The sequence below is a fragment of the Histomonas meleagridis genome (genome assembly GCF_020186115.1).
Source record: "Histomonas meleagridis strain 2922-C6/04-10x chromosome Unknown contig_44, whole genome shotgun sequence".
Taxonomy (NCBI): Eukaryota; Parabasalia; order Tritrichomonadida; family Dientamoebidae; genus Histomonas; species Histomonas meleagridis.
The window spans coordinates 199,313-214,490 of NW_027150887.1; the positions used below are offsets into that span (position 1 = coordinate 199,313).

Sequence of the window (15,178 nt, forward strand, 5' to 3'; positions counted from 1 at the left end):
TTACAAGATTATTATTTTGATTCATATCAAGACTATCCCATGTACACACACACAGGGGAGATTCCACTTCGTTTCACTCCCCACTCACTTCGTGAGGTGTGTGTTATAGGGTGGTCAAAAAGTTCGTTCGCCAGCTCTTTTCTTTATACATACTTATGTGATCGAATGTAATAACATAAATATGGATTATATAAAGTGTATAGAATATTTTTTTATTTGAATGTTTTTTGTTTTATTCAATGTATATAAAATTATGCGCTTTAGAAAATTTTATTGTACGTTAAAAATGTACGTTAAGAATCAAATGCTAAACAGTATGGTAGAAATTCGTGCCATAATTCATTATTTATGGCTAAAAGGCAATGACAACAAAAGCATACATCAAGAAGTAATCGACACATATGGTCCTAAAGCGATAACTCTCAGAACAGTTCAGAAGAGAACAAAAGAATTCAAAGAAGGAAGAAATACGTTAAACGATCTTCCAAGAAGTGGTAGACCCCAAAAACTAGATTTAATACCTATTATTTAAAATTATTTGTTGCACAATCCATACGCAAGCACTCGCAAAATTGCTAAAGACATTGGGGCAAACAAAAATACTGTCAAAAAGGTTTTGATCAAGCATTTATCAATGAAAAAGGTCAATTTTAAATGGGTGCCATCTGCTCTTACCGAACAAATGAAAGCAAAAAGAGTTGAAATTGCCAGCATCTTACTGGAATACCTTACAAATGCATCGGAAAGGAAGCTTGCAAAAATATTCACTCAAGATGAGACATGGATCTACTTTAAAAATGGAAGAGATTCGATGTGGATTGAAGCCGGTGCACAAATACCAACAAAACCAAGGCAAACGATTGGGTCAAAGAAAGCGATGATATCAGTAATATGGGGAATCAATGGAATAAAATCAATCACCATGCTTCCTCAAGGCAGTAAGTTCAACAAAAAGTTTTTTTCCAATTGTGTGCTCGAAGATTTGAACAAAAAAATTCAGACAAAAGGGACATACCTACACATGGACAACGCAAAACCGCACAATGTACCAGAAAAATTAAGAGAATTAAAAATTAAAAGACTTGATCATCCCCCTTATTCACCAAATATAGCTCCTTCTGACTTCTTTCTATTCGGCTACCTTAAGAAATTATTAGAGGGAATGGAATTCAGCAACGAGAATGAGCTTTTTGACAAAGTCCAAGAAATATTAACTTCAATACCAAAATCAATATTTAAATATGCATACAATGAATGGATGAATAGGCTCTTTGCAGTAATCGAGACACATGGAGAATACATTCATTAATAAACAACTTTGAGATAAAAAATTTATGGATTGACTGAAAAAAATTAGACGAACGAACTTTTTGACCACCCTATATATCGCCTTCGGCTCAAGCCTCACTCACTGCGTTCACTCAGTAAAATATTAAAGTTAATATTTTTTAAATATATATCCTAACATGAAATGAATGATAAAGCATCAAATTATGCCGGGTTATGTAATAACCTTATATATGATAAATGAATATTGTAGAAATAGGATAAAAATGATGAAAACTATGGTATGGGATCGGTTTTACAACCGTCACACATTGAATACTCATTCAAAAAGTGGTATAATTGGTCAGAAGCCAGACTACAAAAGACAACTCATGAATTTGAAGTATCATCGAAATCAGAAATCACCAAAAACAACACGATGATTGCTGCTGATAAGGCGACAGCTCTTTTGGATTCATTTGTGATCAGGCGGATTATAAGAGTCATTAACAAGGATGGAAAAATTCTTGTCGAATGTGAAATTCCAGATCAGTCTGAAACGGTTGTGATACAATTGTCGTATGCGCAGTTTTTGTTTCCAAATGATCTCAACTCATTTCTTTCTGAACAATAATAAATGTTACTTTTGTTTTAATTTTTTGTATTTAAAAGAAATTCAAATGATAATGTCAATTTGATGAAATCATTTGTTTCATATTCGATAATTTCAGATAAACTCCAAATAAATAATAATAATAATAATAATAATAATAATAATAATAATAATAATAATAATAATAATAATAATAATAATAATAATAATAATAATAATAATAATAATAATAATAATAATAATAATAATAATAATAATAATAATAATAATAATAATAATAATAATAATAATAATAATAATAATAATAATAATAATAATAATAATAATAATAATAATAATAATAATAATAATAATAATAATAATAATAATAATAATAATAATAATAATAATAATAATAATAATAATAATAATAATAATAATAATAATAATAATAATAATAATAATAATAATAATAATAATAATAATAATAATAATAATAATAATAATAATAATAATAATAATAATAATAATAATAATAATAATAATAATAATAATAATAATAATAATAATAATAATAATAATAATAATAATAATAATAATAATAATAATAATAATAATAATAATAATAATAATAATAATAATAATAATAATAATAATAATAATAATAATAATAAAAATAATAATAATAATAATAATAATAATAATAATAATAATAATAATAATAATAATAATAATAATAATAATAATAATAATAATAATAATAATAATAATAATAATAATAATAATAATAATAATAATAATAATAATAATAATAATAATAATATAATAATAATAATAATAATAATAATAATAATAATAATAATAATAATAATAATAATAATAATAATAATAATAATAATAATAATAATAATAATAATAATAATAATAATAATAATAATAATAATAATAATAATAATAATAATAATAATAATAATAATAATAATAATAATAATAATAATAATAATAATAATAATAATAATAATAATAATAATAATAATAATAATAATAATAATAATAATAATAATAATAATAATAATAATAATAATAATAATAATAATAATAATAATAATAATAATAATAATAATAATAATAATAATAATAATAATAATAATAATAATAATAATAATAATAATAATAATAATAATAATAATAATAATAATAATAATAATAATAATAATAATAATAATAATAATAATAATAATAATAATAATAAAATCAATTTTTTTAATCAAATTTGATTTCGATGAGGGCAAGAATGAAAGCTTCCCAGAGTTGCTTCTTATTTTGCCTTCGCCATATGCAAGCAAGTAACTTACGGTCAATCAGTTCTGGTTTCATATGTTGACTTGTAAGATTACATTTAAAACCATACCAATTTCCTTCTATTGTATTTGTGTGTACTCCATCTTTTCTTTTGAATTTTTTTTTATGATTCACGATTTCATGTTCAAAATTTGTATTTCGGTATGTGTTTAACTCTTCGATTGCAGGGACATAAGCTTTCCATGCATCGGTATAAATAATCGAACCAGGCATAACATGATCTGATATTATCTTTTTTAGTATATCTTTATATCTAGACGTGACACTTAATGCAAATATTTTGCGTTCTTTTGTTCTTTCTACATTACCAACAACCCAGACACCTTCTACTCTGTGCCCTATATTATATTTTCTTTTACCAAATTCAGATCCATCTAATTCTACTATAATCCCTTCACCACCGATTTTTTCTTCTTGATTTTGAACCATGCACGAAACAATTTTTTCGAATTTTTGTATATATTTGCAAATCGTTGTTGAAGATAATCCTGTTCTTGAGACGATTGATGTTGTTGGGGTTTTCAAAAGCCAATAATAAGCAATCAATAAAACCATGTCAAAAGGTATTAAACATTTTTCAAATATTGTCCCAATTGTGATTGATTATTGTTACACACACACACAGCACAACTCCACTTCGTTTCATTGTGCACTTCGCTCCGCTCGGTGTGTGTTCTCAGCTCACTCGCGTTCGCTTCGAAGAATAAAGTTTACTTCCAAATAACAACAATTTCAAAAAGATAATTTGTTAGAAATGTAGCCGCTACAAGTTATATACTCGCTACGCGTAATATTCAATAGTAGCAGTAAAAACCTCTAAAATACCTATACTTTTGAGATGTTACTTGTGTAGCTTATGTTACCTCTAAAAATATCAATATGATAAAAGTAATAATAATGATATATATGAGTTTTGTTAAAGTAACAGGTAACGTAACGCTACAGGCTACACTTTAATAATAATAAATTTTTTCAAAATGAATTTTTTATTTATATAAAATATGAAATATAATGGTAATGGCAAACAACTAAGGTTGATTATGATTATGAAATTAACATTAATTATTCATATCAGATAAGAGATAAACATACTAAAAGAATTATTAAAGAAAGTTATAATAGATGTGAAATATTCTGTGAAAAGTATTTCTAATCTTTAATATATCACATAAGTTACAAGTTACAGAAGCTACAGGTTACAAAAATAATCTCAAAATAATTTATTAATAAATGTATCTTCAAAAAAGCATATGTTTATAAAATTTTAACATTATTTTTATTTGTAGCAAAAGATATGACAACCGTTACAAACCAAAAGTTAACAGTTGATGACGTTAAAAATATTACAATTGATATAAATGATAAATTTAATTTAATGGATATTCGTAAAAAATGTCCATATGATTTAAATAAATTAGATGTATTAGTTGATATTAAAAAAATGCTTTGTAGTATGCGATTCAACGCCAGAAGTCTTTATGTTTAAAGATTATGACGGCTTAAATAATTGTGTTAAAGTTAGTTATACTAATGAGAAAATTGCTATGAGTAAGTTAAAAAAGATTATTGTCGGCAATAGAATTGAAGGCAAAAAAACAAAATCAATAATAAATGCTTGGGATTTATACTTAGAAAATACATTATTATTTACTGTTAAAGCATTAAAATTTTATAGTGAAGACCCAGAAATATTCAGTTATTTTAGAGATTATGATTATAATAATTTAGATGAAGTTAAACAAGAAATTATACAACCGTTTTTAGATCATGTATTAGAAGTAATATGTGATAATAACCGAGAAATTTATAAATATATATTAATATGGATAGCATCAATATTACAAAAACCCAATTTTAAAACAGGTATAGCTATTGTTATACTCGGTAATCAAGGAGTTGGAAAAAAATACATTTTTCACTGATATTATTTGTATTAATGGCCAGATATGCTAATAAAAATGTTACCAATATTGAAAATATTGTCGGTAAGTTTAATGCTACATTAGAAAATAAGAAATTATTAGTATTAAATGAATTACAAAATATAGATACTAATAAGTTTTTAAACTCTGATGCATTAAAATCAATTATTACTGATGATACTATTAATATTAATCAAAAAAATGCACCTATAAGAACAGTTGAAAATGTGGCTAATTTCTTTATGGTCTCAAATAACGATATTCCAATTAAAATTGATAATGATGACAGAAGATATTTAGTAATTACAGCTTCAAATAAACATAAACAAGACTTTGATTACTTCAGCAATTTATATAATACATTTACTCCTGAGTTCTATGAAAACTTATTTACATTCTTTATGATGATGAATACAACTAAAGTAAATCTCAGAAACATACCTAATACTGAAGCTAAAGACAATATTAAAGAGGCATCTATGTCATCATATGAAATATTTGTTAGAGATAATTATGATAAAATTAATAATATCACAGGACCTAATTTATTTAAATTATATTGTGAATTTGTAGATCAAAATAGATTTAATAGTTGTTCATCTAAAACATTTATAGCTAATATTAAAAAATATACAGGTCCTGCTAAAAATAAACGTATAAACGGTAAAGTAGAAAAAGTATATTGTTTAAAGGATGAATATTATAATGAATATAAAGCTTATCATGATAAATTAGTTGAGTCCTGCACAGAAGAAATTAATGATGATTTGTATATTGCACATAAACAATTAGAAGAGTTAATGAATACTGAACTATAAAAAGCAATATAATTTAATCTAAAGTTATCGTAATTATAAACTGTTCAAAAATAATATGTCAAAGTATTGTTTTTATAAGTATTATTTTTATAAGTATTGTTTTTAAAAAAAACATCGTTTATAAAATTTTTTAATTTTTTTTTATTCTACTATATATCATGAGTGCTGAAGGTAAGTGGTTATCTTGTGTTGTTGATTCTGATTATGAAATTTATAATCAATATCCTTATCAAATTAGAAGAAAATCAAATAAAAGGATTATTAAAGAATTAGTGAACGGTTATATTGTTTGCAAATTAAACGGAAAGCAATATCTTAAACACAGAATAATTGCATTACAATTCATTCCGAATGATGATCCAGAAATTAAAACTGTGATAGATCATATTGATCATAATAAATTAAATAATAATATTATTAACTTGCGATGGACTTCTAGTAGTGATAATAATAAAAATAGATCATTACATAAAGGATATGAATATGTTGATGATATTGATGACGACTGTATTTTAGTTGATGTATATGGAAAGTATTCTTTTGAAAATTATTATTATGACGAGAAAGAAGATACATTCTATTTCTATAACGGAATCAATTACAGAAAACTAAAAATAAATAATAACAAAAATAAATATGCATTCGTTTATTGCAGAGATATTAATAATAAGCAAGTAAAAGTTTATTATTCTGCTTTTAAAAAGCAATATAATTTAATCTAAAGTTATTAATATATGTTATAATTAATATTTTTCTTCACCAGAACATACAGTTATTTCATTTTTGTTTGGATCAAACATTAGTATGAAACGTCCTTTAGACATATTTGTTAACGGTTCTTTTATTTTTATATTAATATTATCATGTATATCATACGGTATTAAACCTAATTTTTTAGACTTTTTTAAAATATTGCTTTTAGCAATTATAACATATTTATATATTACTAAGTCCTCAATATAAAAATTGATTAAATCATCGTGAAAGTTTTAGAACCCAAAAAAAGTCTCAAAATGACCATTTGGTTCAAAAGTGACCATTTCATCTGTGCATCTGTGCAGGATCCGGCAATGAACAAAAACACTATAAAAATAGCTTAAATCATCGTACTTTTGATAACATACTTTTAATACATATATTTTTACAAAAATAATATGAAAAAGAGGTTTGCGCTAATACGCACATACCAATATATTATCCTTTAAAAACGGCTACTGTAAAATTATCAATTATTGAAGTTATTTTTCCTATAATCATACTGTTTATTTTTGTTGTTAATACAGTATCATCATCTAAAATACTGCCGACATATAAAACTATGTCCCCAATATTATATTAACTGCTATCATTAACTTTAAAATAATAGTCTCCGTGAGTAGCATAATCTATAGTATTTTGATTAATACTTATATCTTGTTTAATAGTATCATCTATTTGAAAAACACTGTTAGCAATATGTTTATCAACACATATTCCTATAAACTCTTTTTAAGAACCTGTACTTTTAACAGAAGGTATACAGTTAGTAGAATCTGTAGTAGATATATACTTATTAACATCATTTTCATTAACTAATTTATAAACATCACCTGTTATAAATACTGGTTTTCCGACAATAAAATTATCGATATTTTCATTTTCAGAAATAGGACTGTTATGTATAATTGTTTTATTAATTTGACCTCCTCCTGAACTGCTAATAATTGCTTTTATATAAGTATCATTAGAATAATGCCAAAATCCTAATTCATTTTGATAAGAAGTTATTCTCCAAGTATATGTTCCTGGTGCTTCTGTTGATTGATCATGATATACAAAATCTAAAAATCTACCTGTTCTTAATACAGCATTTTGATAAGGAACTATATCATTTGGTTCATGAGTATGACTCGTTAATGCTAAATTATTTAAGTTAATTCCGTTAACAGTATTACAATTTATATTACCGTTACTGTTAAAAGTAATTGATCCAGAACCTTTTCTTTTAAACTCTAATGAATCAGCAGATGTTATTCTCCAAGAGTAATCACTGTTAAATTCATTATTATCATGAAAATCTATATAACAACCTACTTCCATAACACCGTCTGATATAATAGTAGCTATACAAGGCAATGTGTTTAAATAATTTCCTGCTGAAGAACCGTTATTCAAATAATAATTATTAATTTTACCGTTAACAGTTAAGTCGTTATTTATAGTATTATGAGTATGATTTATTAAAGAATATTTATCATCATGATTATGACTTGTTAAAGAGAAGTTATCAACAGGTATATTATTAATATAATTTACTTCTAAATTACCATATATTTTTAAATCGTTATTTATAGTGTTGTGAGTATGATTTTTTAAAGAAATGTTATCAGTGTCAATATCATTAATATAAGTACAACTAATGCTTCCGTTTACGGTTAAATTATTATCAATTGTGTTGTGAGTATGATTTTTTAAAGAATATTTATCGTCATGATTATGATCTATTAAAACATATTTATCATCATGATTATGAGAACTTGGCGGAAAAGTTGTTGGTTTATCAGTAATATCATGATAACTATGAGTATGATTTATCAAAGAATATTTATCGTCATGATTATGTGTTGTTAAAGAAATATTATTAGTATCAATTCCGTTAACAGAATTACAACTAATATTACCGTTTTTATATATACTTACATAGTTACCGTCACAAGTTTTAAATCTTACCCAAGTATCAATATTATCATCAGAACCTACGTAATGTTCTATTACACTACAATCATCGCCATATGGTAATACACCTATTTCCATTCTGATAGAATTACCTGTCACTGCATTAGATCTATAAATGAATAATCCTTTATAAATATTTGTATCATCTGGATATTTGCTGCAATCAATATTGATATTACGTTTTGATGTTAATATTCTGCAGGAAATATCATTATCTACTAATAAATCTTGTTCAACCTTTGTCCAAACGCCGTATTCATTATAAGAAATTCCTGTTAAAGCCTTATTTATATCAGTTAAATTATCATTAGTTAAATACTGATCATGAGTATGATTTATTAATGAAAAATTATCAACAGGTATATTGTTAACAGAATTAACTTCTATATTACCGGTACAAATAGCACTGTCAACAGTTATGTTGCCGTTAACTTTTAAATCTTGATTTATATCAGTATATATTTCATAGATATCTTCTTCCTCAGTAGTTTCTATATAATCCTTATTATAACTAATTCCTGTTAGCTTGTTATTTATGTTAAATATATCATTACTAATAACAGATAATTCATCTAAATCAATGCCGTTAATATTATTACATTCTATATCACCACTTATTTTCAAATTTTGATTTATATTAGTATATATTTCATAAATATCCTCTTCCTCCTCTTCTTCATTAATAATTGTTTCTAATTAATCCTTATGATAAGTAATACCAGTATAATTATTTAAATCAGAGCTTATTAAGTAATTATCATGAGTATGATTTATAAAACGTTTATATATCTGACAGTCTACTAATAACATACCTAATTCATTAGTTCTTTGTCCTTTAGAAACATCTTTATAATAATATTTTAAGTTCTTAAATATAGTATTCATTTCAGGAAACAGATTTATTAAATAGTTATATTCATTAAAGTTATTATCGATATCAGTATCGTCAGGACCTTCTAAATCATCTAAATTTTCATCAGTTGATATATCATATTCATCAAATACAACGGATCTTACTGTAGGTATAGGTATATAACCCCTGGCTCCTGTAAATACATTTTTTAATCTGCTAATTAACGACATAGCCCAAGAACTGTTTTTAATACTGTTATATACTTTACTTGCCAGTTCAGCAAATTCAGCTAATGACATAGCAAAAGAAAAGGCATCTAATAAGTATTCTAGCCAGTTCTTCTTATATCCTTCTCCGTCTTCACCGGGAGCTCCTGTTAATAATTCTTGTATTTCATCATCATCTATAATCATTTGTTTTGTTAAATAGTATTCTGATGTTAATACTCCGTCAACATTTACTATTCCATAAGTATGTCCAGAATCTTCTAACATAATACTATTGCCGTTTGGAAAATTAATTAATAAATTGTTTTCGACAGTTCCTTCATCAGTTGTATTATCGTAAGTTGATATATTAACTGTGAACATGATCTATTAAAGCATATTTATCATCATGATTATGTGTTATTAAAGAAAAACTGTCAACAGATGTATTATTTATAGAATTACATTGAATATCGCCGTTATTATTAAAAATAATCGTTTTACCGCTATTTGCTTGAAAACTTAATGTATCAGTTATAGCTCTAATCCGCCAAGTATTATCTTTATTATAATCATCTCTGTAATGAAAATCAATGTATTCTCCTACTTCCATAACGCCGTCATTTTTAATAGTAGCTATACAAGGAATTGTTATTGTTGAATTAGATCCTCCTCCTGCACTGTTTAGAATATAATGATTATTAATTTTACCGTTAACAGTAATATCATTATTAAATATATTATGAGTATGATCTATTAAAGAATATCTGTCATCATGAGTATGATCTTTTAAAGAATATCTGTCATCATGAGTATGATCTTTTAAAGCGAAATCTTCTGTAGAATAGCCGTTAATAGTATCTATTAAAAGATTACTTATACTGACGTTATTATTATCTTCATTAATTTTAACAAATTCTTTGTATAAAGTCAATACTTTATCAATATCACTAAACATTTGTTTTAAATAAGCATTATTCATAATATTAGACCCTGTAATAATATCACTTACTAAAATATCATTTATTAAAGTAATGTTTTTAATACTGTTATCTAAAGGATTAATTATTATACGATTTCTTCCATAAGTAAATATAAATGATTTATCTAAACTGTTAATTGTTAATGAACAAATTCCGTTTGAAATAGTATCTGCTGTTTTACTGTGATTAGAATATACAACACTGTTTTTATTTAATAATGATTTTACAACGTTTTCAATTCTGTCAATCCTATTATTTAACATATTTTATTATAATTAAATAATGTATAAAAATGAACGTCAAATGAGCACTAGTGTATCACAATTACCTGTTGAAGAAATATATACAAATTTTGATGTACAAGAAAATGAACAAAATATTGATAAATTAGATAAAGGTAAAGGTTATACCTTCAGATTTCCACAACGTTGGATTGTGTGTCCAAGTCAAAATAAAGTTATCAGTTTAAGACGTTTAAAAATAACGCCTACATGTCATACTATTATGTTAAAAATTCATGCAGTTGGATCTACATCCGCGCCAAACGGTGTAACAAAAAATGTTACTTTATATGTTCAATCAAATAATACATTACGTGAAATATTAACAGAAATGTGTAATAAGTTTAATACACAGGCGACAAATTATATATTATTATTTGATCTTGATGAAAATAATACATTAACGTTCTTTTGTAAATATACAGGCGGAAATTCTAAAGATTATTGCAGTTTTTCGTTTCAAGATGTAAAATTAGATTCAAATGAAAATCTAACAAATTTTTTAAAGTTTTTGAATCAAGATACATCTGATAAAAATGGCTCCAAAAATGAAAATTTTAATAAATTGTTCCTTAATACTGAATCAAAACAATTCTATAACGTATGGGACAGAGAATACATTGAGTTTAATGCTTCATTTAGTGATAATAAACGCAGATTTATCGGTCTAAATAATGATTTTTATGATAAACCGACTGTATTATTTAATCCTCCGACAGACGGTAATACTTTTAATATAACATTTTCAGACAGTAATAAAAAATTTATATATCCAAGATATTGTAAATTTATTATACAATTAGTATTTATATATAATTATCGAAATGCAGTTACATTAGAATAATTTGTTTAAAATAAGTAGGTGAAAACATTCACTTCCTATATTCTGAAGTTATATATTTTTAAAGTATTGCTTTTCAATATTACTCATTATTTGAGGAGTATTTCCGCGTAAATAACTTATTGGAATGATATCTTTATAAGGTTTATCTCCCGGTACTTTAAATAATACAGTATATTTATTTTTATTCTTATCATAATTAAGTATTTTAATAATTTCACCGTTCCGTTTATTAGGTATTGTATTTGCAAACTTAGGTTCATGATGATAATTATCTACAATAATTAATTGATATCTGGGTTTGGTTATAACAGTCCCGTCTTTAGCTATTAGTGTATACATATGTCCTTTGCGGTCATCAATTTTATACATTTCTCTGCTAATTTGATTACGTTTTTTATGAATACCGTCATTTCTAGGTAATATATATCTTACATATAAACCTACAGGAATAATTAAATCTTTAATTTTTTGTTGTTTATCAGCTAATTTTAAACACTTAAATATATACTTCTTTTCTAAGTCTTTATTATTAAACATTTCATTAGGAGTACAATATATAGCAGAATGATAACTGTTATTATAAGTATTTATAAATTTATTCATTCTTTTTGGACTTATATAAGTATATTTATCATCATGAGACTGATGTTTAGATTTCTCATTAGGAGTATTCATATCACGTAATGTTCTAATAAATCTGTCAATAATACCTAAACTACTGTGATTTTTATCTGTAATAATATGCATACTGACATTATTATCTGTTAATAATTTTACATTATTTTTATCTAACAAACCGGACTCTTCATCAGATGTTAATTTTACAGGATGATATTTATTAATAAATTGTTTTAATATATAATTAATGTCTTTAGCAGATTTAGTCGTATTTAAAGGATATACTACGACGTATCTGTTATTAGTACCTATAAATATATGCCAATATCTAGGATTATGTTTTCCGTTATCATACAGATCATGAAACCAAGTATTTGGTCTATTACTAAATATTTTTATCATATATGGCTTAATATCCTTTCTTTTAATAAATTTATTCTTTAAACGTTTCTTTATAACACCTTTAATTTTTTTACTTTTAACATTAAAATGTTTATTTTTGACATGTTTCTTTACATGATTATATGTTTTAAAATGAGTCTTATCTACAGTATCATTTATTGATGTTTGCATATTATTTATTACATATAACAGTTATTTTTTGATAATAAAATGGGATTAGGTAATATATTTGGAGGAATTAGAAAATTAGTTCAAGGAGGCGGTAGATTATTTAAAAATATTATTGATAAAGGTAAGCAAATTTGGGGTAAATTATCACCTATAATAAATAAAGGAGGTAAAATCATTAGTAAAATACCTGGAACTATACAAAATATTAGAGATAAAAAACAGCAAATAACTGATAAAATTGATCAAATTGTGGATATGATTCCCGATAGTAAAACTAAAGATAAAATTAAAGGTGCTGTTGACAGAGGCAAACAAATATCTGATAGAATTATTAACAGAGTTCAACATGTTAGTGATCAAGTACAACCTTATATAACTGCCGGTAAGAATATATACAATAAATTAAATCAAACAAAAACTAATATTCAACAAATAATCAACTAAATATGCATAATGCAAGATTGTTATAAAAATAAATAATGTATGTTTTATTTTTACATAAATGACTGAGACTGAGTTAGTTTTAGAAACACCTGCCAGCTCACAGCTGGTTGCCATAAATGGCGTTGATAATACTTCTGACAGTATTGATAACAATAACGCCGTTAATAATAATATTAACAACATAATTGTTGATAAAAAACCTATTAAAAACTTAACTTCTAAGAAAAAAAACATTATAATTAATAATGCTAAAAATAACATTGACAACAAATATTATGACGTTATATTTTATAAGAACGGTAATACAAGAATAATATTAAAAAAAGATGTTAATAACACACCAAAAGATATTATTACTGACAATAAATCTGACAATAAATCTGACAATAAATCATTAAAAAAGAAATCAATAACTAATTTATCAGACAATCAATTTTTGATTGAACATATAATCAAATTGAATTCACGTATCGATAAATTAAAGAATAAACAAAAAAGAATAAGTCACAAATATAAAAAAATGAAGTACGACATTTATGATAATATTGACGAAAATGATAATATTAACGAAAATGATAATATTAACGAAACTAATGATCTCAATGAAAACAACAACGAAACTAATGAATTATATAATAATCAATATAATAACAATAATAACAATAAATATGTTATTAAACAAAAAGGTTGGAGAAAGTTAGTATCTCATTAATAAATGTATAATTGTTATGTTTATTTTTATATAAATATTATGCCCAAAAAATACCTCAAAAGATTAGGTAATAAGTCCAAAAAACCGAGAAAAACATTACGTAAAAAATTAGTAAAACATACTAAAAAATCATCAAATAATATTAATAGATCATCAAATAATATTAATAATTCTAATAACAACTCAGCCAGATCAAAAATAATGAATAATTTATCTCCTATGCCGATATCTATATCACAAACGCCTCCTAATATTAATTTAGATGCTGTACATAATATGAGAAATAATAATGATATCAGACAACAACAAATTAATGATATAAAAAATGAAAAAGAAACTGAATTAGCACGTAAAAAATTATTAGATAAGCAAAAACAGGATATATTATCAGAAACTAAACGTCAGCAGCAATTATATGAAGATGAACGTTCCCGCAGAGAATATGTTGAAAAACAACTTGATGAACAACGTAAATTAAATAAACAACGTGAAATCGAAAATGAAAGATATTCTAATATATTATATGAGCTTAAGAAAACACAACATAACAACGATATTGATGATTTAAAAAATAAAAATGCTACTATACAAGCACAATTAGCTGAGGCTAAATCATTATTACAAGATAAACAATTTGAACTTGAAAAAAATGAGTATTATCGTAAGAATAGTTCTTTACAAAATGAACTCAAAAAAATTAATGATGAAAATGAAGTATTACAAAAAGTATTAACATCAGATGACTATACTAAGGCTAATGAAATAGCTAAAATTCATCAGCTGCAATTAGAACGTGCTCGTTATGAAAATGATATATTAAAATATGAAAATGATTTGAAAAAAGACCTAGAAAAACAAAAATTAATAGCATCTACTAACTTATCACAAGAAGAGTATGATAATATATTTAACAGACATATATCTCATATAAATAATTTGTTTACAGATATTAATAAATATAAACAACAACAAAACAATGAAAGAATCAA

General features: G+C 24.1%; 1 protein-coding gene across 1 annotated transcript; it reads left to right on the plus strand.

The window, feature by feature from the left end:
• Positions 1 to 634: 634 nt before the first annotated feature.
• On the plus strand, positions 635 to 1,309 carry GO595_006383 (histone-lysine N-methyltransferase SETMAR-like protein; the record flags this gene model as incomplete). The annotated part of the gene is made up of 1 exon (XM_067919730.1): positions 635 to 1,309. One exon carries the CDS (start codon positions 635 to 637, stop codon positions 1,307 to 1,309), a length of 675 nt encoding a protein of 224 aa, XP_067773261.1.
• Between the last annotated feature and the right edge of the window lie 13,869 nt (positions 1,310 to 15,178).